This window comes from Phallusia mammillata, chromosome 1, assembly GCF_965637545.1.
Source record: "Phallusia mammillata chromosome 1, kaPhaMamm4.hap1.1, whole genome shotgun sequence".
NCBI lineage: Eukaryota > Metazoa > Chordata > Ascidiacea > Phlebobranchia > Ascidiidae > Phallusia > Phallusia mammillata.
The window spans coordinates 1,138,432-1,151,999 of NC_137252.1; the positions used below are offsets into that span (position 1 = coordinate 1,138,432).

A 13,568-nucleotide genomic window follows, 5' to 3' on the forward strand; every position below is an offset into this window, starting at 1 on the left:
CCTTTTTTGTGTCAAAATAAGTTTATTGTTAGATTTGTGGGATACAATTTGGGGTAATAAACTATCATCAACTTAAACCTGTTGTATATTTGTCTGTCATGAGTTGAGTGAGAGTTGTGTTGATCTGTGGATCATCAGTCATTTCAAGATTTCCACCCAGCAAAGAACATTTCTCCTGTGCAGTGTTTGCATCCACAAGATCGTCAGATAATATCAACACACTGTCCTTCACTGCTTGCATGGTTTTGTTACAATCTGACAAAAAATGAATGTTATAGCGTTGCTGTGATTGTTTACAGTATTCTACTTCTTACTTGCAGCTGATGACCATTGTGCAAGCAGCATCACGAAAAACGCCACAGTCCTGTTTATCATGTTAAAAAGTTCTGTGCTTCCAATGCTTATTTATTCATGCAACAAACGTCTAATTGGAAACAAATGACAGCATTTACTAGTTCAACTAGTTTACTTTAGTAAAACAGAACACAAGAGAGATTTGCACCTGCCACATACCACCGTTCTTTCCATGTGGCAACTCGAACTAAACTGAAAATTACTGTTAACTTTAAAACAGCCTGATGCATTGCTTTGCTGCGGTTTTTAAAATCTGGAGAACATAACAAGTTCTAGAACCTGGACAACTTTACAAGTTACAGAACCTGGACAACTTAACAAGTTACAGAACCTGGACAACTTAACAAGTTAGAGAACCTGGACAACTTAACAAGTTCTAAAATCTGCACAAGTTAACAAGTTCTAGAATCTGGACAACTTACACTTCCTAAGTTCTGAACTCTTGCGTTTCAGGCAACTCCAGTTTGTAGAATCAAACCTGAGGTTAAATGTGTAGCACTGAGGTGCAAAGTGCGAGTTGAAAAATTCTGCTGTTGTTTTCCTTGTGACAACATTCGGAGCAAACGTAATCTTAAGTACACCTGCGTGAGTGGTAGCATATTTGTTTTACCCTTTGTAATTTATTAACCTGTATAAAAATGTTGACTAGTTTTTTGTATTGGTATTTTGTCCATTGTCACTCGGTGGACAGTGTTTGTTGTTTATCATAATAACGAATGTTTGACTAGATTACCAAGATTTTAAACAAATTATGATTACTGTGTCATTACTGTTTATCTTATTCACCTATCTGTGTCAAATCATAGTACGCCAGACCTATTGATTACATAATATCTTATAGTGCGCTATCAATGGCGTTATATTTTAAGGGGCTGGCGTACAATGACTTATAAATGAGTACATCGTGATCGCTGGTCTGCACGAACGCCTACAAGCTGATTCCAGTACGACTGTGTGTTCACCTTAGCTATCTGTATTAACTTATTTGCTGGTGCATTGATTATTATTGCTGTTATTGCAACGTTACTTTTACTTGATTTATTCAACGCATGGTTAAGTATTGATCAGCTTGGTTACGATTGGTTGCTGTTAAATGTGTTTATCTGATTAGCAGATCGAAATACCACAGATGTCCGAGAGATATTGTACTTTTCCATAAATCCTCTTTGGCCGAATTGTTTGAGTATTTGTATCGTTCATGTTTGTCTTCGTAAAAGATATAAATCCGCTGCAAATCTGAGAAGTTTTTTTGCAATGCAGTTGAACATGAGCATTTTTCAACAAAGGGTAACTACGCATTTACAGTCTTTCACCGGTTTTTAGTGCCGTTGAAGTATATCTGTCTGCTTACAAACGAAATAAACATAAGTACAAACCTGTCGTATATTTGTCTGTCATGAGTTGAGTGAGAGTTGTGTTGATCTGTGGGTCATCAGTCATTGCAAGATTTCCACCCAGCAAAGAACATTTCTCACAAGATCATCAGATAATATCGACACACTGTCCATCACGGCGTTCAGTGTCTTTGTGCAACCTGTCAATAAATGTTATATGTTTGCTTTGTATTTCTTTCCAAAATATATTTGGTTTCGATGTAACTTACTGTTGTGTTGAGTGAGTGAGTAGTGGACAAGAAACAACAACATCACAACCTTGTGACCAGAGATCATGACTAACATTGACAGACCAAAATATCAACAAATGACTTTTGGTTGCAAATCAAGCAATCTATCAATCACAAAGCTTCTTTTTAATCCTTCTATGACTATAATTCTCCAACAAATTACGTAACTAAAAAAAGCTCTTAAACGCTCACTTACTTCTAAACGTTAAACACTGGAATTGCTCAACATCGGTTAATGCTGTGAGTGATTATTTTATGTTTGCTGTTAAAGGGTATAAATTGATGCAGCGTATCCGCTGCCCCACGCAGCGACAGCATATTGCAGATAGGTGTACACAAACAAGTAGTAGATAATACGGAGAAACAGTTGTCCAAAGTAGTCACGCAACTTGTACATAATAGGCTTGTGCTAGTGCTAACTACTGACACTGCCTTGCTGGTTTTAGTGCTTTTCATGTTTCGTGCATACAGGTGGCGTTTTGTACTACTGATGCTTTCTTAACTTGTTTAACGTATTTGGCAAATCAATCTAAAGTCAGTAGTCTATCTAAAACTTGTTTTTTGCTCAAAGTATTTTTCTAGGCCAAAATTTTAAGCCTATGTACCCAATACAAGAAAGGAAAAGGTTTTGTTCAAATACCGAGTCAACACATAAAAGTTCATCAGCTTGTGACAAATAGCTTGTCTGACCCTCCGCATTTTTCAGCAAGTTTTACTGCATGAAAATCGGCTCAACAGAAAATGCTTCACTGTCGCTGTGTAGGCTGCTTGTTATGTATTGTTATGACTACTTTCATTTCTGACATGTAAACTGGATTTAGCAATTAACGACAAGCAAGACATTTCAGTGGGTTGATTATTCTAGCGGTATATATAACGAGAGTCCGTCAAATAAATTAATTATGTATTGTATACACTTCTATTTTTTCTGCACAAGTTTTCTGTTCATGTTGTTGCTTCAAGGCAACATTGTGGGAATTTAAGTTTCAACAAATTTTTCACATTCAATTATTTTACGGAAACGGAGCAGCACATGAGCATCAGATTGCATTTGAGCATGATTAAACATCAGTTGTTCCAAAAGTTACAAAAAAATTGTAAAGGAACAAAAGCAAACGTTTAGATTGCTTTAACAATGTCGTTGTCGGTTTGCAGATCATTGGAAGTTTGAATAAGTGTTGAAATCAGACAGATATTGCATGACGACCGAGTAGCAGTATTTGTAGAGTTCCTGTAACAAGATAAACTATAGTGAAAAAGATTTCCATTTATCTAGACACTATGTCTTAAGTAAAAAGTTACCTTGTTGTCGACCATATTCGGTCTCATATCTCTCAGGTCTTTCACAGTTCTGAATACATCCACCCGCTTTTGTGCCTTCAAACGTTCGAGAATGTTCACCAAAGCGATAAAGGTTCCAGTTCTTGTTGATCCATTGCTGGGAACATATCAAAATATTTAACTTGTCAACATATTTATGATTTAGAAACTTTCATTAGCACTCTACTTTTGATTTGTTAACAAATAGTTGTAGCGAATCTCCTTGTTTTGTGTCAACTGAAAACAGAATTTTACCTGCAGGCAACCAGCACATATTGACAAATCTGTTTGGCCTTTAGCCGTTGCATTTCCTCGATAATTTTGATGAAATCCATTTCTTTCGGGGGTCGTTCCACGTCACTCCATCCCTTGACTTGCAGTAGCATCAATTGAGTATCAGCCTGAAAACAATTAAAGCTAAGTTTCATTATACACGTTATAAAGCTGGTTTTTGAATGCTAAAAGCCGGTAAGTTGATCCCAGTAGTTACGCAAATTTTGAAATAATGCTATGTTGTAAACGGTATTTTTGGGTTGTTTTTTGATAGATTATCTACTGATTTGTTTTTCACACACAAGACCACAGCAAACTTTGTACTTTGTTCTGAAGCAATGCTGTTCTAAAGTTTTCAACTTACAAAAGCGTTGGTTGTTGACCAAACGTCAACAGTTGTCAGATTGTGGACGTTGCTTTCATTTACGTCACATACAGAAACCGAAATATCTTCGAATTGTAATGCTGCATTCACTGGAATCTAAAAACAATTTTATGTTTTAATACGTAAAGAAATTGTGATTTGAAAAAATGACAGCCTTACATTAATGCTATTCTCCAAGTCAATGACAACCATAGCTTTTTTCTCCACAATCATCTTCCAGAAATTTTCTTTTTCTCCAGCAGCAGGATTTTTTGCAGCAATAAAACATTCCGAAGATCCTTGTTCCTGTATTTAAAACTAGATTAAAGTAGACTAAAAGAATCAGTTAATAACAATGTTTTGTCACAAGTGCAACGATCATTTACATTCTGACTTGAATGTAAATCATTAAAAATTGTTGACATTGTACCTGAACGGTTTGCTACTGATCTATGTGTGTAAAGTATTGATACAATACATACGCCACCAATTGAAATTGAAACCGTGATGTGATTTGAAACATTGTAGTTTGTATTATCACCTGAATATACGAGGCATCCAGTTGCTGTATAATCTCAAGTTTTTTGTTCCAAATTTTTACTGCCGTGTTCTTATCTGAACACAATATTTCATGTGTCTAAGGTCATACATTATTTTGAGAAGTAAACTTACATGTTCTCAGCTGTGGGTGATTTTCCTGCCATTCCTCGCCAAATCGCCACACTGACAATGTTTCAAATTCTTGCTCTTGCATCTTCTTGCTGCAAAAAAAGCTTAAGTGACAGCTACCAATGTCGTACACCAACAAAATGCTTGCAAGGAATTAAAATTGTATACTAGAAATGAGCCATGTGTTGTGATTAATGACAAATGAGTTACATTTCACTTGAGGTCATCGATTGTAGTTCTGTCACATCTTTATCTGTTTCAATTAAATTCTCACGCTCCATGAGAAGTTTGTAGACGTACATGTATTGTTTCTGAAGAAAAACAAATTTAGAAAAAAAAACATGATTGACGTTAGTCTTAGTTCCATCATATGGCCCCCTATAGAGCAGTTAACATGTGGAATTTGTGCAGAATTCCTTCTTGTCGTTTTTTTATAGTTAAGTTAACGTTTGCAGCACATTACCGAGTTTTGAATCATGTCTGTTCGCTTTTCTCTCATTCTTAACACAGTTCGTGGAACATCAACTGTTCCTTTGTCGTCAAGTTCTTGAAACAAAGTGTCCATCGCTATGTAAGTACCTGTGCGCCCCACTCCTGCACTGCATTTAAACGTTGGGTTTACTGATTGGTCAAAATAACACAGGGGTTGTCAAGTCTTTACCTGCAGTGCACAATGATTGGAGCATTTGTGTTTTGCAAATCATCGACCATGTTACGTAGGTGGATCATGTATGTAGTTACTGGAATCCCATGATCGGGCCAAGTTGTAAACTGCAACTGTGTTATGAAACGTTGCTCCTGGGAACGAAAACAAGTAATTACATGAATTATTACGTCAGTTTTACTGGAAAGGAACGTGTCATCCACATGACGTGCAATGCGTGAGTCAAGAAAACATTAGGCAACGAAATTTTAGCAAGACAAATACTAGTTTGTTGGTCATTTACGTTTTATGGTTACATTTTCGTTATTTACACAAACCCTGGTTGTAGATAATTCGAACTGTCGATATATGATTCCTCCGAGACTTGTTTCATGTTGTGTTCGAACTTCCAAATTCGACGACAATTTGATTTTGGAGTCCATATCAGGCCAATATTTTTCACACTTTGTCTGCATTTAAAATATATTTTGTTATCTTTAGACTAGTGGTTCTCAACCCGTTTCAGGCCATGGACCACCGTCGCAGCAAAAACAATATCGTGGACCATTACATTTTTAAGCAAGATTAAAGTAGGCCTATAAAATAATCATGTTTGCTTGAAACATATTTATTCAAAACCTATTTACAAAAACGTAAATGCTATTCACAGGATCTGTTCCTCTAATAGTAGGCATGTTATTGTCCACGATCACTGAGTCAAAACTCTTTCAGTAAAGGAATAATTAAGAAGCAAATGCTTTTGACTCAAATTCAGTAGACACTTACAAGAAGTGAGATAGAATTGCTGACAACTAACACGCTGACCGTTTTTTAAAATACAAAAAACAGTTTTTCACCAAGTTTATTTAACGTCCTGTGGACCACTCAAAAAGTCTTCATGAACCTCTAGTGGTCCAAGGAACACCAGTTAAGAAACACTGCTTTAGACAAACAAAAACTCGTTTTCTATTCACTCTTTGGGAGATTTGATTTTTTCAATCAATGTATATTTGCCACATAAAAAACTCAACTTTTCCTTTTTCCACCAAGCCAGTAAGCATTACGATGATGTTGGAGTTTTCCTGCCAAACCATCAACCAGAAATCGTTGATTGTCTCCTTCTTCGGACCCTGAGTGGCGATGAACTTCCTCTCGTTATCGTAACCCGGTATATAAGCGGCGTTGATGTAATCGTTTTCACCGCTTCCTTGCAAAACTACTCGGGCATGATCGTCTATTGAATAAACGCCATTAATACTGAGATTTTATCACACGTGCAGAAGTGTTACAACAAATATCCACTGTAGCCAATAGTGTAATATTTACCTCATACAAGTAAAATAGCAAAACCAACTATCTTAATAAAAACAATAAAAACAAAACAAAAACTGAGGATTTGAATTATGTTATGTCGCGGAAACAAATGTGCAACAACTATGCCAGTAATAAATCAAGGGATTTACAACACAACAAAGTGACTTTTCCCGAGACTTTGATCAATAGGAAAAATCAGCCAATTTCATATACTCATTTGTTAAACTCATTTGTATTTCGTGTTTCAATACTTACATGGGAAAATATTCTTGTAGCGGTTTCTCACAGCATTTTGCGGCAATTGTGACACGTCCCTTGTTCTCTGGCTGTTTTTGCTTTGGTTTTCGACTTCCTGAAAAATGGTTAAAACGTAATGAAAGGAGTTTTTAAGGTTTGATTGTTTTCTTCTTGAATTGCTCGGACATAAATGTTGATTATAGTTTTCTCTAACCTTAAATTCGTTGACAAATAGAAGTCCTGACTCAACATTTTGCTTGAACACCTCAAACAATTTGGTGATTCTGCAGTTTTTTGAGGGGACAACAGAAGAAGATAGGTTTTCGTATATCACGGGTCCTGTTGAAACCATTATGTATATTTCAGCATGGCTCTATGGTATTGTTTTCATCAATTTTGTGAAACCCTATTATTTAATTAGCAATTTTCGATAGTGAAAGTTACCTGCGGGTGACATTTGCGATGAAAATTCCACATGTGAAGGCGGATCTTTATTATTTCTGCAAACACAGAACAGCTTTGAGTTAAACTTTTTTAGTTGGTCATGTTTCTATTTAATTGTACGTGAGTGTATAATCTTTGCTTTAATAAAAAACAAGTTTGAATATTTATTCGTGATCTAAATTTCAGTCGGTGGTAAAAATTTGGTTACCGGGCATCATGAGCAGAAGAATTTTGTCCAAAATGTTTTGATCAAAAATATCTAAAACATATTTATGTTTTGTGAGCCAAATCAGTTAATGACAAACCTGTTTCGACGTTTAATCATAACCACCAGCACAGCAATGACAAGTACCAGAAGCAACAGCCCGATCACCAGACCAGCAATCATTCCAACACTACTCGCAGGATTTGTTCCAGGATAACAGTTTGTAGGTGGATTTCCCAGAGTTGTTACTGTCAGATTGGATGTGATGTTTGTGTTGATTGAACCAGTGACTATGGATGTAATCTGTGATACAAAAAACTACTTTCAGTTTAATTTTCAACAAAATGATTTTTAAGATTTTTTTCTGTTTATTTTTGCTTGGTCAAATATGAAAGAGAACAAGTCCTTACCAATATTTCATACAAAGTAGAGTGAAGGAGATCTTCTATCATAGTTGATTTATCGCAATAAGGAACAGAGATTGTTTGATTCAAACCCTCGACTTCAATTTCAACCTGTATGTAATTTGGATGCAATGATGAATTTAGTTTTTTTCAGAAAGTTTGTCACACTTTCAGGTTCGTTTATCAAACAATGAAGACTCTAAAAACAGCAACAAAGAGTTTCCATTAGACCTGCGCTAACAGATCGTTGTTCATGAGAAATTGGTCAAGTCCAGTCCAATTGACAAGCACATTTGAAGCGTTGCATGGAAATGTCTCTGCAGTCGAGTTTACTGGAATAAAAGATTTACTGTTTCCGTTTTACAAAACTTACAGTAATTCAACAAATATTGTAGGCGTTTTAAAAATCGTGTTTGTTGATCACTTGTCTGCACTCCATATTTCTGTATAATTTTACTAAATCTATTACCTTCAGGATAGCAGCTTTGCGGGAGATTTCCCGGAGTTGTTACTGTCGCATTAGATGTGATGTTTGTGTTGATTGAACCAGTGACAATAACTGTGACCTGAAAGTCATCAAACACGTAACTATTCTTGTACGTTTCACCTTAAATGTGTTAAATCAACTCTTAATGGAAAATAAATTCACCTGAATCTCGTACAACGTTGAGTGACTGAGATCTTCTATTAAGGCCGAATCGCTAAAGTACGGAACTGAAGTTGATTGGTTTAAACCCTCGATGTTTATCTCAACCTGCATGTAGTTTGGTTACAAATATTTGTTTGAGAAACACACAAACTTGCTGTCAACCTGCGCCACGAGATCATTGTTGCTGATGAATTGATCAAGTCCAGTCCAACTGACAAGCACGGTTGAAGCGTTGCATGGAAATGTCTCCACAGTCGTGCTTACTGCAATGCAAATAAGAAAGAAACGCTGTGTCAGGTTCTTAAAGTTTTTGCGATAATTTTTACCTTTTGGGTAACAGCTTTGAGGGGGATTTCCTGGAGTTGTTACTGTCAGATTGGATGTGATGTTTGTGTTGATTGAACCAGCGACAATCACTGTGACCTGGAATACCCAAGCTACGTAAATACATTGCGATGAAAATGTTTAAACTTGCAGTTGATTGTAAGCAAAAGGTGTACTGCAACTACTTCGATTAACTCAAACAAGAAAATAAATTGCACCTGAATTTCATAGACTGTTGAATAAACTAGATCTTCTATCAAAGTCGAATTGTGAGAATATGGAACAGAGATTGTCTCACTTAAACCCTCGGCTTCAATCACAACCTGTTTTAGTTTCGTTTTAATTAACGGATTAACAAATACAAACTCGGTTCAAACCTGCGCTGTTAAATCGTTGTTGTTAATGAATTGATCAAGTCCATGCCAACTGACCAGTACAGTTGAAGCGTTGCATGAAAAAGTCTCTGCAGTTGCGTTTACTACAAAAATCGTTGTCAGATTTATGGTTTAAATTCCACACGCGACATGTTCGCTTACGTGGAGGATAGCAACTTGATGGGGGATTTTCATAAGTTGTTACTAGTTTGGATGTTGACACGTTAGCAGTCAGGCATCCCGTTAGCATTGCAGTGATCTGTTAGTAATATTAGATGGTAAAATAGAATACTAGTTTGTTTAGATTTTATAGTTTCGCTATCTTTGATGAAAGTATTTCGATACTATTTTCGTCTCCGTTATTTTCAGTGGAAAATGAGAAAAACTAGGTTGTAGTCCAATAACTTGATTGATACTAATATTGAGCTGGTCATTCATAATGAACAAACAAATTCAAATAAATTATGTTCAAATAGTTTCAAACACACTTTACCTCAAAACTATATTGTGTCGCGAAACTTAGGTTTCCAATGGTTGTTGATAGATTTGCATACGGTGCCATAATTCTTCGGTTGAGCTCCAAAACATGAATCTCAACCTAAATACAACATTTACGAAAAGTTCAAATCGGGGATATTAGAAAAACGATTGCGGTATTGCAACTCTACAGAACAGTGATTGTCGAAGGCCTCTGGATTGTGCCAACCTCTTCCTCATAGCTGATGTACTATCTCGATTCTCGAATATTTGTTTCAGTATTGAAGCGATATTTAAGAATAAATTAACATGCAGCTCTGAGTCCATTAAAACAGAGCATTTGTTTATTCGCAGGAACTTGCTTTAGCCTCGCTTGACCCCTCCAAACACAGCTCCTATCATAGTTGTGGACAAAACTTACGTAATTTAAATTGGGTAGACAAAACGTCTTGACAGATCCGCTGGGTGGAGCTCTGTAGCGAATCTACATACCCGCGATTGTGCCTTTTTCTCGCATTATCTCTTTGATCGTGTTTGTCGCGCGTAAAGTCTTGTTCTTTTTTAATTTTGCCTATAAACACCGAACTCTCGCCATTGCGGTATATAATCTGTTACCTCTGCGAGTAGATCATAGCTTTCGATGAACTGATCAAATCCAGTCCAATTGACCACCACAGTTGAAGCGTTGCATATATATTTATCCACAGTAGCTGTGACTTAAAAGTAAATCATCTGGTTAAATGTCTATTTTGAAAGAAAATCAAATTAGGCTATAATATTACCAGGGAACATCGCAACATAAGAGAAGCTGTGTTTCAAATAAATCAAATCAACTTAACCAGATTGTTTGAAGTTTACTCTCAATTTCGAATCAATTAACTACTTACATTTCACTTGACAAGCGTAGTAAGCTGGTTCCCCACTGCAGTTCATGCTTGACTGCTCCCAGCCGATCCCATAATGCAATGCTCCCTGTTGGCAAGTTGTAACGTTGGAAACGGGAAAGTTTGCCGGAGATCCGTCGCTCCAATACCAACCATTTAACGACTTGTTGTAACGAGCTCCAATTAGGACTTTAATGTCTGAAACCATTTTTGCGATGATTTTTAATGACACGAGCGACAGATTTTTATGGTTGCAAGTTTTTGAAACCAAACGCTCACCTGGTGCCAGGAACGATCCTTTATAAGTTGTAAAGTTTTTGTACATTTCATTAACACTCCTCAACTTGCTTGAACGTAATTCAGTGTTATCATAATTGAATATATCTTTTTGGCGCTTGTTAATGTTAACATCGGAAAAGAAGGAATACTGAAATATCCACTCTGCAAATAATTAGATAGCCTTATACAAGGTTTTGTTTTGACTAGAATGGAATAAATATGAAAAAAATGTGTACGTTGGTGTGATATATATAGCAAACTCGTGAAAAATAAATGTGTAAAAACCGGTTGGTTTCATGGAATTTTTGACTGCCGAACTTTTATTCGATGCTTGACACAATGACCACTTCACAATGCTGTTTGTCCTCCTGCTTTTGTTCTATTTTTGGTAACCACACAAGTGCTTATTAGCCCTGGTCACTTATATTAATGTAATAGTTCTATAGCTTTGTTACGGTCCTTAGCTACAAGGATCCTTTTTCGCGGTTGCCCAGATACATTCCGCTACGTGGACATAATAGTATTTAAAAACGTAACGTTAGTGGTGTGATATATTAGCAAGAGTTTAGCGCCGAGCATTCATTCTATATTGTTATCCTATGGTACAATCGGATTTACTCCACGTTGAATTCTTAAACCTATTTCTGCTGGTGTGGATATTGCTCAGTTCTGAATCAGTGAACGGTTCTACGGCAGGGGTCGGCAACCTTTTAGGCGACGCGTGCCTATTGACTTGTTATTTCAATGTCTTAATAACCTCGCGTACCAACCTTTTTTCTATATAACAGTGGTTCGTGCCAGCTGATATCAACAATAAAAAGAAAGCAGAGCGTTTTGTGCATGTAATGCCAAATTTTAAAAGGCGAAAGCCTTTATACTTACGGTGTATCTTACAATCTTCTCCAATAGTTGCAATCCACCTCTCAGCATTAGGACCACTTCCATAATTGCAAAAGTAAATTTGTTGCATGGTATTGTTAGGATTGCTATTCAACAAATTGCACGTTTTTATGGTTACAGATGTGTTAATGTTAAAATCTATTACCTCTTATACAAGTCGAAATACCACAGATGTCCGAGTAATTCCGCACTATTCCAACCGTCTTCAGTCGAACTATTTGAGTATTTGTATCGTTCATGTTGGAACGTGTTGTAAAAAATATAAATTCTCTGCAAATCTGAAAAGATATTTGTTATTTATTTTTTCACAAATATTTCTAAAATAAAATGTGCAGCCATGAGTAAACTCGTCTTTGCAATTATGATTTGAATCCTTTTTTGTGTCAAAATAAGTTTATTGTTAGATTTGTGGAATACAAGTTGGGGAAATAAACTATCATCAACTTGAACCTGTTGTGTATTTGTCAGTCATGAGTTCAGTAAGAGTTGTGTTGATCTGTGGGTCATCAGTCATTGCAAGATTTCCACCCAGCAAAGAACATTTTTCCTGTGCAGTGTTTGCATCCACAAGATCGTCAGATAATATCAACACACTGTCCTTCACTGCTTGCATGGTTTTGTTACAATCTGACAAAAAATGAATGTTATAGCGTTGCTGTGATGTTTTACAGTATTCTACTTCTTACTTGCAGCTGATGACCATTGTGCAAGCAGCATCACGAAAAACGCCACAGTCCTGTTTATCATGTTAAAAAAGTTCTGTGCTTCCAATGCTTTTTTATTCATGCAACAAACGTCTAATTGGAAATAAATGACACCATTTACTAGTTCAACTAGTTTAGCAAAACAGAACACACGAGACAGTTGCACCTGGCACATATCACCGTCCATGTGGCAACTCGAATTAAACTGAAAATTACTATTAACATTGGCATTAAACTGCTTTACGTCAAAATAAAACGTCAGTTATTTCGCCTATTTTGACGTAAGAAATATCTGGTGCAAATTAACTGACTGGTTTTAATGGTACACTACCATCAAGACGCTCGTTATTGCGAAACCTCTCTGGCTAAACAAAAATCCAAACGAATATGACAAACTTGAATTTTTAGCTGTCAACGTACCGGTGCACCTACAGAAACGAAAGTAATTTGGCATTTTTCAATGTTCGCATTGACGTTGTCTGTTTACTGACTTGTTTAATCGCGTGTGACCTATCGCAAACATTATGTTGGCGAGTGACAAATATTTACTGAACCTAAAAAAACGGGTTCATTTCACTTTGCGACCTAAAAGCTCATCGTAATATGTGTTCGGGCTAACGTGTATTTCGTTATTCATTAGCATCAGATAAACAATCGTAAAAGCAAGTCTGCGCACGACAGATTTTACTTTCTTTTTACAAAATACTTTCCTTGTTGAAAGTCTACGAACATCACGTATTAAGTAGCATGGATTAGATACAGAAACAATCATATGAAAACGATTCAACGTGAAACAGTCATTATTTTCTCTTTTTCAAAATAAGAATCAGCATTTAAACGTGAACAAGAACAACCAAAAATGATCGAATATTTCAATACATTTTTCTTAACAACTTTACAAACTCCTGCTTAAAATATTTGCTATTTAATAGAAACTATGCTTGTTACTCCTGGTATGAGTGCAGTTTGCTATGAGGATTAAAATTCGACATTGCTAAATCTTGCATAATTGATTTTTTATGATGTGAATTGATATGTAATGGTAATGAGAAAAAAAACCCTTTCGCCTTATAGCAATTTTACACCTGTTTTGACTTTGAACACCGCAGAGAAACGCAGGTGGTTG

At 36.1% G+C, this 13,568-nt stretch overlaps 1 protein-coding gene and 1 long non-coding RNA gene across 2 annotated transcripts; both read right to left on the minus strand.

Annotated features, from left to right (window-relative positions):
• Positions 1 to 3,133: 3,133 nt before the first annotated feature.
• Positions 3,134 to 6,481, minus strand: LOC145232754 (receptor-type tyrosine-protein phosphatase alpha-like). The gene is made up of 12 exons (XM_080097429.1): positions 6,279 to 6,481; positions 5,586 to 5,717; positions 5,266 to 5,402; positions 5,068 to 5,203; positions 4,815 to 4,915; positions 4,608 to 4,696; positions 4,477 to 4,550; positions 4,116 to 4,241; positions 3,936 to 4,052; positions 3,554 to 3,699; positions 3,281 to 3,416; positions 3,134 to 3,209 (listed from the first exon to the last, which is right to left on the minus strand). The coding sequence occupies exons 1-12, from the start codon at positions 6,339 to 6,341 to the stop codon at positions 3,135 to 3,137; spliced, it is 1,332 nt and encodes a 443-aa protein (XP_079953555.1). The 5' UTR covers positions 6,342 to 6,481; the 3' UTR covers position 3,134.
• A 5,696-nt stretch (positions 6,482 to 12,177) lies between these two features.
• Positions 12,178 to 12,485, minus strand: LOC145207815 (uncharacterized). The gene is made up of 2 exons (XR_013854229.1): positions 12,425 to 12,485; positions 12,178 to 12,365 (listed from the first exon to the last, which is right to left on the minus strand). It is a non-coding gene; the product is annotated as an uncharacterized LOC145207815 (long non-coding RNA).
• Between the last annotated feature and the right edge of the window lie 1,083 nt (positions 12,486 to 13,568).

What these genes read in the sequence shown, in the direction of transcription:
- LOC145232754 (XM_080097429.1), bottom strand. Translation starts at nt 6,341, where the DNA reads ATGGTTTGGCAGGAAAACTCCAACATCATCGTAATGCTTACTGGCTTG. An exon ending in TCGAATTATCTACAACCAGG is followed by an intron (nt 5,403 to 5,585) that starts GTTTGTGTAAAT and finishes TTTCGTTCCCAG; the next exon opens with GAGCAACGTTTCATAACACA. An exon ending in TGGATGCCTCGTATATTCAG is followed by an intron (nt 4,242 to 4,476) that starts GTGATAATACAA and finishes TTTTAAATACAG; the next exon opens with GAACAAGGATCTTCGGAATG.